At 55.5% G+C, this 15,643-nt stretch overlaps 1 protein-coding gene across 2 annotated transcripts in view; it reads right to left on the reverse strand.

The window, feature by feature from the left end:
• Window positions 1–769: 769 nt before the first annotated feature.
• The window catches only part of MDGA1 (MAM domain containing glycosylphosphatidylinositol anchor 1), a 65,112-nt gene continuing 50,238 nt past the window's right edge, over window positions 770–15,643 (reverse strand). Inside the window, exons 10-17 of one of the 2 annotated variants that reach the window (NM_001192882.2) lie at window positions 14,795–14,946; window positions 13,598–13,775; window positions 13,322–13,345; window positions 12,169–12,321; window positions 8,361–8,495; window positions 2,278–2,408; window positions 1,999–2,107; window positions 770–1,126 (exon numbers count right to left, since the gene is read on the reverse strand). In NM_001192882.2, the coding sequence (NP_001179811.1) occupies window positions 1,035–1,126; window positions 1,999–2,107; window positions 2,278–2,408; window positions 8,361–8,495; window positions 12,169–12,321; window positions 13,322–13,345; window positions 13,598–13,775; window positions 14,795–14,946 (974 nt within the window). In that variant the 3' untranslated portion in view covers window positions 770–1,034. The remainder of the gene's footprint in view (window positions 1,127–1,998; window positions 2,108–2,277; window positions 2,409–8,360; window positions 8,496–12,168; window positions 12,322–13,321; window positions 13,346–13,597; window positions 13,776–14,794; window positions 14,947–15,643) is intronic. The other variant, XM_024983665.2, reaches the window with a different exon arrangement.

Below are 15,643 nucleotides of genomic sequence, written 5' to 3' on the forward strand. Positions count from 1 at the left end.
TTCACAGCAGGGATATAAGAAACAGAGAAGATTCACTCTACCTCTAAATCAGCGCCCGACATGCAGGCATGAAATCATAAAGGCGGGACTTCCCTGCTCCTCTCAAAGTCAAACCTCAGCCCAGAAAATGGCTTGGCCACCACCCCTCCCCTGGCTCCTGGGGATGCAGTGGGGGCTGGCGGGGGGAGGCTGAGGTTAGGCCCATGACCAGGGTGGGGGCTGTGCTCTCAGGAAGCCAGCTGCTTGTGGGGTGGGGGTGCAGTGGGAGGGGAAGGTGGGGAGGGGTCAGTCCTCAGACTGCCCAGGCCCAAGACCCTGCACTGGCTCCTTTCAAAGGGGGCACAGTGGTGGTGGTGGGGGAGGGCGTGGATATGACACCCCAGGAGTGAATGGGCCAGGCGCTGGGGGTGACCTGGTCTCTCCAGCATCTGGCCTTCACTCTGGGAACAGGGTTCCATGCAGCTAGTGCCTCATCTTTCGTGTCATCCACACAGCTCACAGAGTTCCTCAGGGCCCCTCCGACCCTGGCCTCCTCCATCCCAGGGAGTCCCAGAGTCCCGCCCAGGTCAGAGCTCCTATGCCCACTCCCCTTCTGGCTCCTGCTGGGGAAGCCACTGGGCTGAGCTGAGCCTGGAGTCGGGGCCAGACGAAGGGCAGAAACACGCTGCGGCTGCAGCCCCAACAAGGACCACGTGGCGCTGAGGTCCCTGGGGGGCGGGCGTCATTCAGGAGAGTCCCCTGTCTCTGCAGTAAAGAAGGTGCTGGCAGGTTGGATAGAAACTTGTGCTTTAATATATCTCTGTGTGTGTGTGTGGGTGTGTGGGTGTGTGCGTGTGTCGAACAACCGTCTCCGGGGCCTCAGTGTTGGGCCTTTGTCCTTGTTCTCTGCTCCTCCTCACGGCCGATGCCGGCCCCCTCCTGGGCAGGCGGCCCTGCCCCTGGGCACCCCGGCTGGCATGGGGTCAGTCTTTGGTACGATGCGGACACTTTGGTGTGCCGGGGGGGCGGGGTGGGGGCAGGCCACGCAGCTCTCATCATCTCTGCAACGCCAAGAGGAAGGTGGCCACAGGCCCCCAGAGCTGTGGGAGGGGCTGGCGGGGGGCTCCACTGCCTGGCATCACCACCACTGTGATGGGAGAGAGAAGGGACACAGGCCGGGGCTCTGGTCAGCTCGGCAGGGCCAGGGAGGAGCAGGCGGGCAGGCAAGCCATGCGAGGGTCGTTCCTCTGCCCCGCTCTGTACACATAGACACACTTGCAAGATGTGAGGTGGGGTTAACTCTGCCTGCTGGGTCCAAATCCTGGCCTGTGGCTCACTAAGGAAGACACAGAGCAATTCATTCGACCTCAGGGACCTCAGCTTCCTCATCTATAAAATGAGTCTAACAGGGAACTTTCCCGGTCACCCAGCAGATCAGACTCCACGCTTCCACCGCAGGAGGCAGGGGTTCGATCCCTGGTTGGGAAACTACGGATCCTACATGCCTTGTGGTGTGGCCAAAAACAGAAAAGAAAATGGGGAATGACAAAAATAAATAAAGTAAAAATAAAATAAAAATAAAATGAGTAGAAGAGCCACCCCAGAGGACTGTGGTGAGGAATGAATGAGACCATACATATACAGGTATCTGCACCTCGCCTGGAATGTAGTAATTTCTTGGTAACCTCGAACTGATATTATTGCAAACACTTGGGCCCCAGTGTGGGAAGGGGTACAGGTTCACACTTGGACACACACATATACATACAGAGAGACGTTCCCAGACACAGATGCTGCTACCGTAAGCTTAGTTCACAGGAGGGTCTGGTCGTCTCACTGTCCACGCAGCCCACAGCCTGAACCAGGGTGGGGCCCGAGGTGGGTACCAAACACACCAGTACCTGTTTCCACAGCTACCAACACATGCACCCCATCACCCCGCCACTTGGAACCCCAATTCAGGCACCAACAACACCTCCCCTGACAAAGGCGCCCCCCCACCCACTTTCTGCCCTGCACCTTTATTGGGATCCATCTGCTTCCTGGGACACTCCCCCTTCTTCAGGGTGACGTCATCTATGGCGATATCCCCCAGGTAGCCTGAGCCTCGGACACCCTCAAAAATAATCTGGAGTGGGATCAGAGAGCAGGGAGCGTGGTGAGGGAGGTTCTGCTCCCAGCCTTTACCCTCTGTCTCCCAGGAAGGTCCCCCCATCCCTGCATGCTTCCCTCCTCAGCTCCCGGGAGCCTGCCCCAGGCCGGGAGAGCTGTAAGCAGAGGCAGGCCCGGGTGACTCACCTGGAAGGGCCCGCTCGGGTTGATGGGCACATGCGCCTGCTGCCACACGTTGCCCTTATTGCCGCTGAGGGACCAAGCATGCGTGTCCAGGGCCCCTTTGCTCCGGGACCGCACCAGGAGGTTGAGGGAGCCTGTGTTGGGCGTGAGGAGAGGTGGCAGTGAGTGGCCACTCTCTGCTTTCCCCATTCACCACCCTCGACTCCCTACCAGGGCCTGCAGCACTGCCCCCACTGGACGGGACCTTCTCCCCACTGCAGACTGGTGAGCATCCTGTCATCCCAGAGGGGACCTCAGCGTGGGACAGAGAGAGGACAGCGGCACGGCTTCCGTTCATCAAGACAATTGGCAAAGTTTCTCTCATGACTTCCCTTACTTCCTAATCAGTAATTCCCCCCCACCCTGGAACACACCCACACACACCCTTCCTCCTCTAGGCAGGAGAGTTGTCCTAGGACACTGGGGCCCAAGTCTGAACACAAAGCAAGATTCCCAAAGCACACAGTGCACACACTTGGTGGTATATGATGCTCCTGCATTGATTTCTGGAGGTAAGTGTGTGCTAAGTTGCTTCAGTTGTGTCTGATTCTTTGCAACCCCAAGGACTCCTCTGTCCATATAATGGTAGATACCAGTCATTATGCTATGCTGAGAACTGGGGAAAATTCTGAAAGAGATGGGAATACCAGACCACCTGACCTGCCTCTTGAGAAATCTGTATGCAGGTCAGGAAGCAACAGTTAGAACTGGACATGGAACAACAGACTGGTTCCAAATAGGAAAAGGAGTTCGTCAAGGCTGTATATTGTCACCCTGTTTATTTAACTTCTATGCAGAGTACATCGTGAGAAACGCTGGACTGGAAGAAACACAAGCTGGAATCAAGATTGCCGGGAGAAATATCAATAACCTCAGATATGCAGATGACACCACCCTTATGGCAGAAAGTGAAGAGGAACTCAAAAGCCTCTTGATGAAAGTGAAAGTGGAGAGTGAAAAAGTTGGCTTAAAGCTCAACATTCAGAAAACGAAGATTATGGCATCCGGTCCCACCACTTCATGGGAAATAGATGGGGAAACAGTGGAAACAGTGTCAGACTTTATTTTTCTGGGCTCCAAAATCACTACAGATGGTGACTGCAGCCATGAAATTAAAGGACGCTTACTCCTTGGAAGGAAAGTTATGACCAACCTAGATAGCATATTCAAAAGCAGAGACATTACTTTGCCAACAAAGGCTCATCTAGTCAAGGCTATGGTTTTTCCTGTGGTCATGTGTGGATGTGAGAGTTGGACTGTGAAGAAGGCTGAGCACCGAAGAATTGATGCTTTTGAACTGTGGTGTTGGAGAAGACTCTTGAGAGTCCCTTGAACCGTAAAGAGATCCAACCAGTCCATTCTGAAGGAGATCAGCCCTGGGTGTTCTTTGGAAGGAATGATGCTAAAGCTGAAACTCCAGTACTTTGGCCACCTCATGCAAAGAGTTGACTCATTGGAAAAGACTCTGATGCTGGGAGGGATTGGGGGCAGGAGGAGAAGGGGATGACAGAGGATGAGATAGCTGGATGGCATCACTGACTCGATGGATATGAGTCTGAGTGAACTCCGGGAGTTGGTGATGGATAGGGAGGCCTGGTGTGCTGCGATTCATAGGGTCGCAAAGAGTCGGACACGACTGAGCGACTGATCTGATCTGATCTGATCTGAGTTGCTTCAGTCATGTCTGACTCTCTGCAACCCCATGGACTGTAGCCCGCCAGGCTCCTCTGTCTGTGGGGATTCTCCAGGCAAGAATACTGGAATGGGTTGCCATTACCTTCTCCAGAGGATCTTCCCAACACATCAATCGAACCCACGTCTCTTATGTCTCCTGGATTGGAAGGTGGGTTCTTTACCACTAGCACCACCAGTGAATCCCCTGATGGTACAGGAACCAAGTTTAAAAATTTAACACTTGAAGGGTGGCAGGTGGGTGAAATGGGTGAAGAAACTAAAAAGGGTTGAACTTCCAATTATAAAATAAGTCCTGGGGATGTAATGTAATGGTGACTACAGTTACTAATACTGTATTGCATATTTGAAAGTTGCCAAGAGAGTAGATCTTAAAAGTTCTCATCGTAAGGAAAAAATATTCTGGTGATGGAATATTAACTAGACTTATTGTAGCAATTATTTTGCAATATACACAAATGTCAAATCATAATGTTGTACATCTGGAACTAATATAATGTCAATTATACCTCAATAAAAATGTAATACTTATGTTTTAAGAGGTGAATAAAGTGAGCGCTTCAAATCCACAACTTCTCTAATATTGATGCTTAGGACAAAGCTAAGAAAAAAGGAGGTGACTTAAAGAAAAGTATTAGTGTATGTGCTACATAGCTGTGGTAAAATGTGAAATTTTGAAGGTATTAACCTAGGGGGTGCTGAGCCCCTCTGCCCACAGACCCAGGGGCCTGGAATTGTGGAGGTGCTAACAGGCACTGGAAAAAGGAAGAGTGGATCCAGCCTTGGCAAGGAGCACCCAGACAAGGGGGTGCCCCTTCACTGGTGCTGCCAGCCTATCTCGAGCCCCCTGTGACATGAAGACCTGGCTCAGAGGGAAGGGGAATCAATCTTAGGTGGCACCTGGTGCCTGGCATTTCCATGGCACTGACCACAGACAATGCCACACCATCTGTGACACCAGATAGACAGACCCCCGGTGGGGGAGGGCCACCAAATGTTACCTGCCTGAGAGCAAAGGAGTTGGCTTGGACCAAGGAGAGTCAGCGAGACACAAGGTCTGGGGACATCTGGTGCCTGGAGCTGCCAGGTGGGGTGGGAGGGGTGGGGAAAGGAGGGACCAGGACAGCAGGAAATGCCCACCCCACCCCAGCAGCAGGTCTGGGCCTGGGGGAGGAACACCCCAAAGATCCCAGGCCTGTGGGGACCCTTGCCAGCAGACAGGGCCCTCAGAGGGCTGCAGCCAGCACCCAGAGGGCTGGGAGGAGCCACACTGGCATAGGCAGGGCCCAAGCCCCAGTGCCTTTTAGTTTTCTCACCAGCCCCCAAGGGGAACTCCCTCTCTTCCCCCTTCTTGGAGATTTTTCTCCTATCCCAATCCCCGAATCCCCAGGGTCTAGCCTCAATCTTCAAACTTTTCCTTCCTCTTTCACCACCCTGTTCCAAGGACTCAAATGGGAGAACCCCACCTTTTCACTGCTCAAACCAAAACTGAAGTTCTGCCCCCTTCCCTGGTCATTCCACCAGCTCCAAGATCTCCCCTCTTCCTGACAGCCTTTCACAGGCTCAGCCAGAGCCCTAAGGGCGCCTGCTCACTATGTTCTTCTTTGTCACCTCCGGAGCTGAACTGAGCTACAGTCTGCAGCCTGGACATAGTCCAGCTTTGCAGACCCTGGGTTTTGCCAGGGTCTGTTCCCACTGCTTGAGATGCCCTCCCCTACTATGTTCCCCTGACCAAATCCTTTTTGTGCTTCAAGGTCTTTCTGAAACACCACCTCTTCCAGGAATTCTTCCCAGGTTGGAGGTGGGAGCCCTCTGTGCTACTTGTGAATTCTGAGGCCTTAAACTGTAGCTCCCCTTGCCCAGAGCACTCCCCACTCTGTGGAGTGGTAGTTACTGGGATTCTCATCTTCTCTCATTTGATTCCACAGGGAAAGCTCCCATCAAACTGCTACCTGCTCTCAGTATTTGAATGCTCAATGAAGAACTTTCTATGACTGTCATCAGGACTGAAAAGGGACTTTCATAGCATCTCAGAGTTAGAAGTTACCTCAGGGGTCATCAAATCCAGGCTCCACTACCTCCCTTTCATTCACTCATTCACCTAATTGAGCAGGCTCTGTTCTGGACACCAGGGACACATCCATGAATAAGACAAAGAACCCTGCTTCCTGGAGCTTATGCTCGTTGGGTGGAAACCACAATAAAGAATATAATACAGGAAAGGGATGGAAAAGTGTTTTACGTGGGGCTGTCAGGGACCTCTCCAAGCAGACCTGAATGATGGGGGAAGAACATTTCAGGTCAGGGAAAACATCACAAGTAAAGGCCTCTAAGGCACGAAGGAACCTGCCTCAAATATAAAAGAAAAGCAAGGAGATCAGTGTGCTTGAGCTGAGTGGAGTCACGGGAGAGCAGCAGAAAATGAGATCAGAGAAGCAGGCAGGGGCGGACCAGGTGTGGGAGGCCTGGAGAAGACAGTGAGGGAAGAGGGCTGAGCGGGGGAGTAACATTACCTGGCACAGGGGTCCCCTCCACAGCACCCCTGCTAGACGCTCCTCCTACCCAGGGACAGAATAGCGGACTCCTTTGCTGGGCAGATCTGGTGCTTATAGCATCTTCCTCAGGTGGAATTCAGGTCTGCCTCCCAGGAGTTTTCAATGATTGGTGTTTGTCCCACCTACTGGGGGACACCTAGCAAGCTCTGGAACACAGACAGCTCCCTCAGGGCTTTCTCTGCTCCCAGGCACCCCAGCTCTTAAAGCTTAATCTCCCAGGGCCTTCCTGTATCCAACATGCTCTTCTTGCCAGCTGGGTTCCCCGTGCTTCTCCTGAGCTGAGGACAAAATGACCACCTGTCTTGGTTTGCCTGGGATGTGGGACTTCTAGTGCTAAAGGTAGGAAAGGCTGGGGCAAACCAGGATTGGTTTGAACTGGTTACTCTAGGTGGGCAATGTGGTCCCGCTCATCCCCACCCCCACCTATCTCACAGGAAGCTTCTCACAAAGTCCAGACTCAGTCACGGATGAACTGGCTTGTGCAGAGAGCCTGGAGGGCTCCAGCGGCTGCAGAAGGTCCCATCCCCCTTATTCTGGTTCATCAGTTTAGCCTGACCCATTGCTTCAGCTGTGGACACTTCACAATGAGCCTTTAGGTCTACACTTGGTTAAAGTCACTTCCCCTGCTGTGAAGCCAAGAAGAACAGTGAAGATTTCTGTGACCTCTTAGGGCATGATTGTCAAGAGGCACAGAACGCAGTATATAAAATGTGGGGAAAAAGGATACATGTGTACTGGCTTCTATACACATAAAGCATTTCTGGAAGTGTGCCGCCCCCCCTCAAATCTAGTACCTTGATTGCCTCTGGAGAGGCACTCTAGGTGGCAGGAGGACTGGGATGGGAAGGGGGCTCTCATTATGTACCTTTTGACTTGTGCAAAAGACATTACCTTTCCCGTAAATATGTAAACAAAGAAAATTAAAATTGTCACTTCCTCAGCAGTCTTCCATAATCAGGTCCCTAGAGTCAGTCAAGTCTCCCTGTTATCAGCTGCATCGACCCCCGTCCTGCTGTTGCAGACACACATCACAGTGGTCGCTAAATTCTACCCGGCGCAACGAGTTATTTCATGTCTGTCTCTCCCACTTGACTGGAGGTGCCAAGAGGATGAGGAACCTGTCCATTCTGTTCTCTGAAGTACCCGAAGCCAGGCACAGAGCAGGACACCTGGAGGTGACGGTTGAACGGACAAGTTCACTGACTAATGTGACGCTCCTACCAGAGCCGTCTCTTCCCGAAGGGCACACTTCTTGGGTTCACGGTTGTGCATAGGAAGTAGGACTTCCCCTCACTGCTCACAAATCAGCTCCCTTCCAACCCTGTGTTTAGGGCTTGGGAGAGTCAGCAGAACTGGGCTGCTGTGTGATCTTGGGCATATGCTTAACCTCTCTGGTTTATATGGTAATACCTCACTCACTCAGTGGCTGTGAGTGTTAATGAGACCACAGATGCAGAGCATCCAGAAAGTCACCTGGCAGGCACTCAATATATGCAGCCTCTTAGCTGACTTCTCCATCCCCTCTAAGACTTCCACCTCATCCTGCTGAAGCCATTTTCTCTGCAGACTCAGGAAGACTTGATTATCTCAAGTCTTATCTTGATTATCTCAGACAAGCTGGTTCTCTGGACCTTCCTCTTGCCCAGATTCTGCTCACACTCTCTACAATCACACTCCCTGTGATCTGGCCGAGTTGGGAAGCCCAGGCCTTAGGCAGACCAGTCCCCAGCTTCCGGTGGACCCCTGCCCCCTCCCAGCAGCAGCACTCACTCGGGCAGGTTCCCTGGTCCTTCAACTCACCGATGTGCTTTCCATACATGTGATAGAAGAAGGAGACACAGTAGAACTTGGCGCTGGCGTTGTACAGGGGACTCACCAACCTCGCACGGTCCCCCAGCTCCCGGGGCCTTGACGTCTCAATGAACATGTAGTAGCCTTCAGAGAAGGGGAGATGTACCAACACTCTCCTCCTCAGCCTTCCCAGTCCCCTTTCCACCTGACTCCTTTCTGCCCTTCTATCACCTATCTGAATCCCAGGTGCCTCACACCACCCCAATCTGTCCTCCCTGCCTCAGCACAGCACAGGACTCTGGGCCAGGACTTGTGAGTTCTTAGCTTTCTGGCTGCTTCTCTTCTTCCCAGTCTAGTAGGTTAGGAGCGTGTCTCCCCTCAGACTGGGGCTCCCTGAGGGCAGGGCTGTGTCTCCCCTCAGACTGGCGCTCCCTGAGGCAGGGCTGTCTCTCCCCTCAGACTGGGGCTCCCAGAGGCAGGGTTGTGTGTCCCCTCAGACTGGGGCTCCCTGAGGGCAGGGCTGTGTCTCCCCTCAGACTGGCGCTCCCTGAGGCAGGGCTGTGTCTCCCCTCAGACTGGGGCTCCCAGAGGCAGGGTTGTGTGTCCCCTCAGACTGGGGCTCCCTGAGGGCAGGGCTGTGTCTAACCTCAGACTGGCGCTCCCTGAGGCGGGCCTGTGTCTCCCCTCAGCCTGGGGTTCCCTGAGGGCAAGGCTGTGTCTCCCCTCAGAGTGGGGCTCTCAGAGGTAAGGCTGTGTCTCCCCTCCACTGGCGCTCCCTGAGGCAGGGCTGTGTCTCCCCTCAGAGTGGGGCTCCCTGAGGCAGGGCTGTGTCTCCCCTCAGAGTGGGGCTCCCTGAGGCAGGGCTGCGTCTCCCCTCAGACTGGCGCTCCCTGTGGGCAGGACTGCGTATCCCCTCAGACTGGCACTCCCTGAGGCAAGGCTGTGTCTCCCCTCAGACTGGAGCTCCTTGAGTATGGGTTGTGTCTCCCCACAGACTGCTGCTCCGTAGGCCAGGGCTGTGTCTCCCCTCAGATTGGCACTCCCTGAGGCAGGGCTGTGTCTCCCCTCAGACTGGCACTCCCTGTGGCAGGGCTGCGTCTCCCCTCAGAGTGGGGCTCCCTAAGGAGGGGCTGTGTCTCCCCTCAGAGTGGGTCTCCCTGAGGCAGGGCTGTGTCTCTCCTAAGACTGGCGCTCCCTGAGGCAGGTCTGTGTCTCCCCTCAGATTGGGGCTCCCTGAGGCAGGACTAAGTCTCCCCTCAGACTGGGGCTCCCTGAGGAGGGGCTGTGTCTCCTCCCCTCAGATTGGGGCTCCTTGAGGCAGGGCTGCGTCTCCCCTCAGACTGGCGCTCCCTGAGGCAGGGCTGTGTCTCCCCTCAGAATCGGGCTCCCTGAGTAGCGGCTGCGTCTCCCCTCAGAGTGGCGCTCTCTGAGTCAGGGCTGCGTCTCCCCTAAGACTGGTGCTCCCTGAGGCAGGGCTGCGTCTCCCCTCAGACTGGTGCTCCCTGAGGCAGGTCTGTCTCCCTTCAGACTGGGGCTCCCTGAGGCAGGTCTGTGTCTCCCCGAGGCAGGGCTGTGTCTCCCCTAAGACTGGCGCTCCCTGAGGCAGGGCTGTCTCCCCTCAGACTGGGGCTCCCTGAGGCAGGGCTGAGTCTCCCCTCAGACTGGCGCTCCCTGTGGCAGGGCTGCGTCTCCCCTCAGACTGGGGCTCCATGAGGAGGGGCTATGTCTTCCCTCAGAGTGGGGCTCCCTGAGGCGGGGCTGCATCTTCCCTAAGACTGGTGCTCCCTGAGGCAGGGCTGCGTCTCCCCTCAGACTGGGGCTTCCTGAGGAGGGGCTCTGTCTCCCCTAAGAATGGGGCTCCCTGAGTAGCGGCTGCGTCTCCCCTCAGACTGGCGCTCCCTGAGGAGGGGCTGTGTCTCCCCTCAGACTGGAGCTCCCTGAGGCAAGGCTGTGTCTCCCCTCAGACTGGAGCTCCTTGAGTATGGGCTGTGTCTCCCCTCAGACTGCTGCTCCGTAGGCCAGGGCTGTGTCTCCCCTCAGACTGGGGCTCCCTGAGGCAGGGCTGTGTCTCCCCTCAGACTGGCGCTCCCTGAGGCAGGACTGTGTCTCCCCTCAGACTGGAGCTCCTTGAGTATGGGCTGTGTCTCCCCTCAGACTGCTGCTCCGTAGGCCAGGGCTGTGTCTCCCTCAGACTGGGGCTCCCTGAGTCAGTGCTGTGTCTCCCCTCAGACTGGGGCTCCCTGAGGCAGGGCTGTGTCTCCTCTCAGACTGACGCTCCCTGAGGCAAGGCTGTGTCTCCCCTCAGACTGGAGCTCCTTGAGTATGGGCTGTGTCTCCCCTCAGACTGCTGCTCCGTAGGCCAGGGCTGTGTCTCCCCTCAGACTGGGGCTCCCTGAGGCAGGGCTGTGTTTCCCCTCAGACTGGCGCTCCCTGTGGCAGGGCTGCGTCTCCCCTCAGACTGGGGCTCCCTGAGGAGGGGCTGTGTCTCCCCTCAGACTGGCGCTCCCTGAGGCAAGGCTGTGTCTCCCCTCAGACTGGAGCTCCTTGAGTATGGGCTGTGTCTCCCCTCAGACTGCTGCTCCATAGGCCAGGGCTGTGTCTCCCTCAGACTGGGGCTCCCTGAGTCAGTGCTGTGTCTCCCCTCAGACTGGCGCTCCCTGAGGCAGGACTGTGTCTCCCTCAGACTGGGGCTCCCTGAGGAGGGGCTGTGTCTCCCCTCAGACTGGGGCTCCCTGAGGAGGGGCTGTGTCTCCCCTCAGACTGGCGCTCCCTGAGGCAGGGCTGCGTCTCCCCTCAGACTGGGGCTCCCTGAGGAGGGGCTGTGTCTCCCCTCAGACTGGCGCTCCCTGAGGCAAGGCTGTGTCTCCCCTCAGACTGGAGCTCCTTGAGTATGGGCTGTGTCTCCCCTCAGACTGCTGCTCCGTAGGCCAGGGCTGTGTCTCCCTCAGACTGGGGCTCCCTGAGGAGGGGCTGTGTCTCCCCTCAGACTGGGGCTCCCTGAGGCAGGGCTGTGTCTCCTCTCAGATTGACGCTCCCTCAGGCAAGGCTGTGTCTCCCCTCAGACTGGAGCTCCTTGAGTATGGGCTGTGTCTCCCCTCAGACTGCTGCTCCGTAGGCCAGGGCTGTGTCTCCCCTCAGACTGGGGCTCCCTGAGGAGGGGCTGTGTCTCCCCTCAGACTGGGGCTCCCTGAGGCAGGGCTGTGTCTCCTCTCAGACTGGCGCTCCCTGAGGCAAGGCTGTGTCTCCGCTCAGACTGGAGCTCCTTGAGTATGGGCTGTGTCTCCCCTCAGACTGCTGCTCCGTAGGCCAGGGCTGTGTCTCCCCTCAGACTGGCGCTCCCTGTGGCAGGGCTGCGTCTCCCCTCAGACTGGGGCTCCCTGAGGAGGGGCTGTGTCTCCCCTCAGAGTGGGGCTCCCTGAGGCAGGGCTGCGTCTCCCCTCAGACTGGCGCTCCCTGAGGCAGGGCTGAGTCTCCCCTCAGACTGGGGCTCCCTGAGGCAGGGCTGTGCCTCCCCTCAGACTGGTGCTCCCTGAGGCAGGTCTGTGTCTCCCCTCAGATTGGGGCTCCGTGAGGCAGGGCTGTGTCTCCCCTAAGACTGGGGCTCCCTGAGTAGGGGCTGTGTCTCCCCTAAGACTGGCACTCCCTGATGCAGGGCTGTGTCTCCCCTCAGACTGGGGATCCCTGAGGCAGGGCTGTGTCTCCCCTAAGACTGGCGCTCCCTGAGGCAGGGCTGTGTCTCTCCTCAGACTGGGGCTCCCCGGCGCTAGACCCCTCCCTGAAGCATCCCTCCATTTGGAGCAGCAGGCCATCTCCTCACCCTCAGGAGTACCACTTATGTCAGTGGGGGGACCAGTGTTGGGGGAGCGCTTGGGGTTCTGGGTCAGAGCATTCTGCCGGGTCCAGTCAAAATTGTCTGTCAGGTCCTGGGTGTAGCCACAGATCTTCTCATCTTCAAAGTGGCAGGTGTTGTCTGCAGTCAGGGCAGGGTGGGGAGGGAGTAAGACAAAGAAGGTCAGCCTGCTCAGGTGCCCTCATCCAGATTTAACTTCCTGGTAACCCCTAGGCAGTTCCCAAACATCCAAGTAGTGGGCCCAGGATCCCAAGGCTCCAGAAACCAGGCAACAGGGCCCCTGACACATCTGTTCCCGGAACAGGACTTCTTAACCTTTTTGGTGCCACACACCCTTCTGATGTCTAATGAAGTTAAGGACCCCATTGCAGATTATTTAGGTGCATAAAATGAAAAGCATAGGGTTACAAAGGAAATCATATTATGCTGAAATACGGTCATCAAAAAACAAATGCATGATATAATAATAAGTGGGCTTCTCTATTATCTAACTAAATCACAAGATCTAGTGTTAAGTCTAAGTACTGTAGTTTTGAAATACTAATGAATGGAAATGATGTTTACAGATAGCTGTAACAACTTTTAGGCGATGTAAAAACACTGGATTTCCACTGGTGACAAAGTCAATCAGGTAATGATTACACCATATTCCTACATGCATCATTGAAGGGGATGTTAAATTTCTGAAAGAAGTTAGGGAAAATAAAGAAGTACTTGTAGGCCCTTCCAGGTTGCAGTTTCATGGGCCCACCCTGATCATTTGGGGGGCAGTCAGTCCAGGGATCTCAGATTAAGGACCCCTGCCCCAGGGAACAGAGAAGGTGGATTAACCTGATCTTTCCATTTTTCTTCTGGGGACAGTGAATGGTGCTAAGTGAGGACAAAAGACCCTGAGTTAGAGATGTCCTCTTGACTCCACCCTCCCTTCAAGCCTTTAAGCCCCAAAATAAATCCCAGATGCAAATATCTCCAAGCCCAGCCCTGCTCCCTCCTGCTTCTCCTGCCAATGGCGGGCCTCCACGCTATTTTCTCTCTGGGTATCTCTTGGGGGTCCCTTCCCCCCTTCCAGGGGAAGCTTTGTGACCCTAAAGGTAAGGAGAAGTAGGCAGGGGTATCTCACCTGACAAATTTGGAGAGCTGATGGCTGAGAAAGCAAGCAGGAAAATCAAGTCAGAACCAAGGTGTGGGGCTGTGTAGAGGGTGCCTGGGCTTAGGACCAGGAAACAGGGTCCCCAGAGCAGGACTGGGGGCCAGAGGCACCTGGCCTGCAGTAACAGAGTAGGACACTGGAGATTGGGGAACCCCAAGCTCAGGAACCATGCGGGAAATATGAGGGGTCCCCTGAGCATGAGATGGGCCCACCTATCCCACCACCACCGCTGCCACCACCACCTACGCTCCGTGTAGTGGATGATGCGGGAGGCCATATCTCCAGCCCCAAAAGTGGTGTAGGGCGTGAGGCGGACCTCGTAGCTGTGGGGCACTCGGAGGTCGGTCAGGATGTACTCCAGGAGCTGCCCCTTCTCCACACGCCGCACCGGGATGGCCTTCACCAGGGCGTTGTGCTGATTCAACTGTAGATACAGGGAGTCCCAGATGCCCAACAGGCCATGCCCTCCACCTGAGCACCTGCCCAGACCCTGGTGTGACTGTGGGGGCAGCATTGAGGAGCAGAAAGAGCAAAGGTCTAACTAGGAAGCCGGGCCCTCAGTTTCCTCATCTGTAAGACAGAGCAGTCACCCCTTCCATGCCCCTCCTCCCAGGCTATCTTGGGGCAATGGTAAAGAATTCACCTGCCAGTGCATGAGATATAAGAGATATTCAATCCCTGGGTTGGGAGGAAGAAATGGCAACCCACTCTAGTATTCTTGCCTGGAGAATCCCATGGACAGAGGAGCCTGGTGCACTACAGTACATGGGGTCGCAAGAGTCAGACACGACTGAGCACACACACATGAACAAGTATTGAACAATTAATGTATGCTAGGCACTGCTCCAAATGCGATGTGATTATTAACTTGTTTAATCCTCAAGATAACCGCCCTATCAGGTGGAATATTATAGCTACCCCCATTTTACAAATGAAGAAACTGAGGCCAAACAGATGTAGCCTGCCCAAATTAATACAGAACTGATGTTTAGCTTAGGCAGTCTGCCCCGGGGTCACACTCTTACCCTCCACCCAACTACCCCTTAGCTGGGTGGAACCGCATGGAACGAGACTGGACACGAGACCAGCAGGGTGGCTCTGGCCCTGCATCCTAGACATCCTGTGGGTGAGACTTAAGCTCCTGCTTTAAGCTTCTGATGTAAGAGGAGACTCTGTGTTTTGTGAGCAGAAATGGCTCTGCTCCCTTCCCCCACATGAACCCAGCAGACTCCTGCCTAATTCCCAGGGCCATGCACAGAGCACTGGTTCAGCGGGGATAAGTCCCTAGAGCCTCCCAGCTCCTGCTGCTGTGTCCAGAATACTGTGGCTCTGGCTCAGAAGAGCCTTCTATAAGAGGGTCAATGTGTCTTCAACCCCTTCCCCTGGCTTGACAAGCACTCCCAGGGCCAGCCTGCACCTGGGCCCCTGTCCCCCTCGGCCCACCTGGCGGACACTGAGTCTGTAGTTGAGCACGGGGTCAACAGCGTCAGGCTCCCTCTGGGTCCACTGCAGCACGTAGGAGTAGTTCTTGGACAGCTTGTGGCTGCGGGTGGGGTTGGGGGTGTCGAAGTAAAACTCCGGGCTGTAGGCTTTGGCTGAGAGGGTGGGGAGTGGGGCACGGGGCCATGAAGGGTGGGTGGTGGGGAGAGACACAGAGAGAGGAGGTATAGGAGAGGGAGACAGAAGAGGATGGGCAGAACAGAGAGCAGGATGGAGGGAGACAAAAACAAGGAATATTGTGAGGAGAGGAGGCGGTGGGAGAAGAGGAGATTGGGGAGAATGGGGTGGGAGGGAAGGTGGAAGAAGGAGGAAAGGGAGATTGGGAATCCAAGAGGTGGCGTTGGTGAGGATGGAGTGGAAAGACCAAGGAAAGGCCAGAAAAGAGAAATATGGAGAGACACAGAGAAGAGATGTTAGAGAAGACACAGGGGAAGAGCAGTGGGGAGAAGACACCAAGAAAGGTCAAGGATTTTGAGGCAGAAGGAAGGGAAGAGAGATAGAGACCAAGAGGTGGGGAGACAAGGAAAGTGTGGGAGAACAGGAGAGAGGGGGGGAGGTGGGAAATGTCACAGGGGCCTCTGGCTGGCAGGGCTGGGTGGGGTGGGGAAGGACTGGGGAGGTGGCCAGTGACCTGTGGTCCCAGCCCCCACTGTTGGGTGAGGAGATCCAGAAAAGAGCTAAAGGGATACCAGGCCAGTCAGGGGCTGTGGGGAGAGCCAGGGTGCTGTAAAATGGGGGACAGGAACATCTGGGCTCTCTTCGGGGCGCTACTTCTGACAGGGAGCTGGCTTT

Source organism: Bos taurus, chromosome 23 (genome assembly GCF_002263795.3).
Source record: "Bos taurus isolate L1 Dominette 01449 registration number 42190680 breed Hereford chromosome 23, ARS-UCD2.0, whole genome shotgun sequence".
In the NCBI taxonomy this organism is placed as follows: Eukaryota; Metazoa; Chordata; class Mammalia; order Artiodactyla; family Bovidae; genus Bos; species Bos taurus.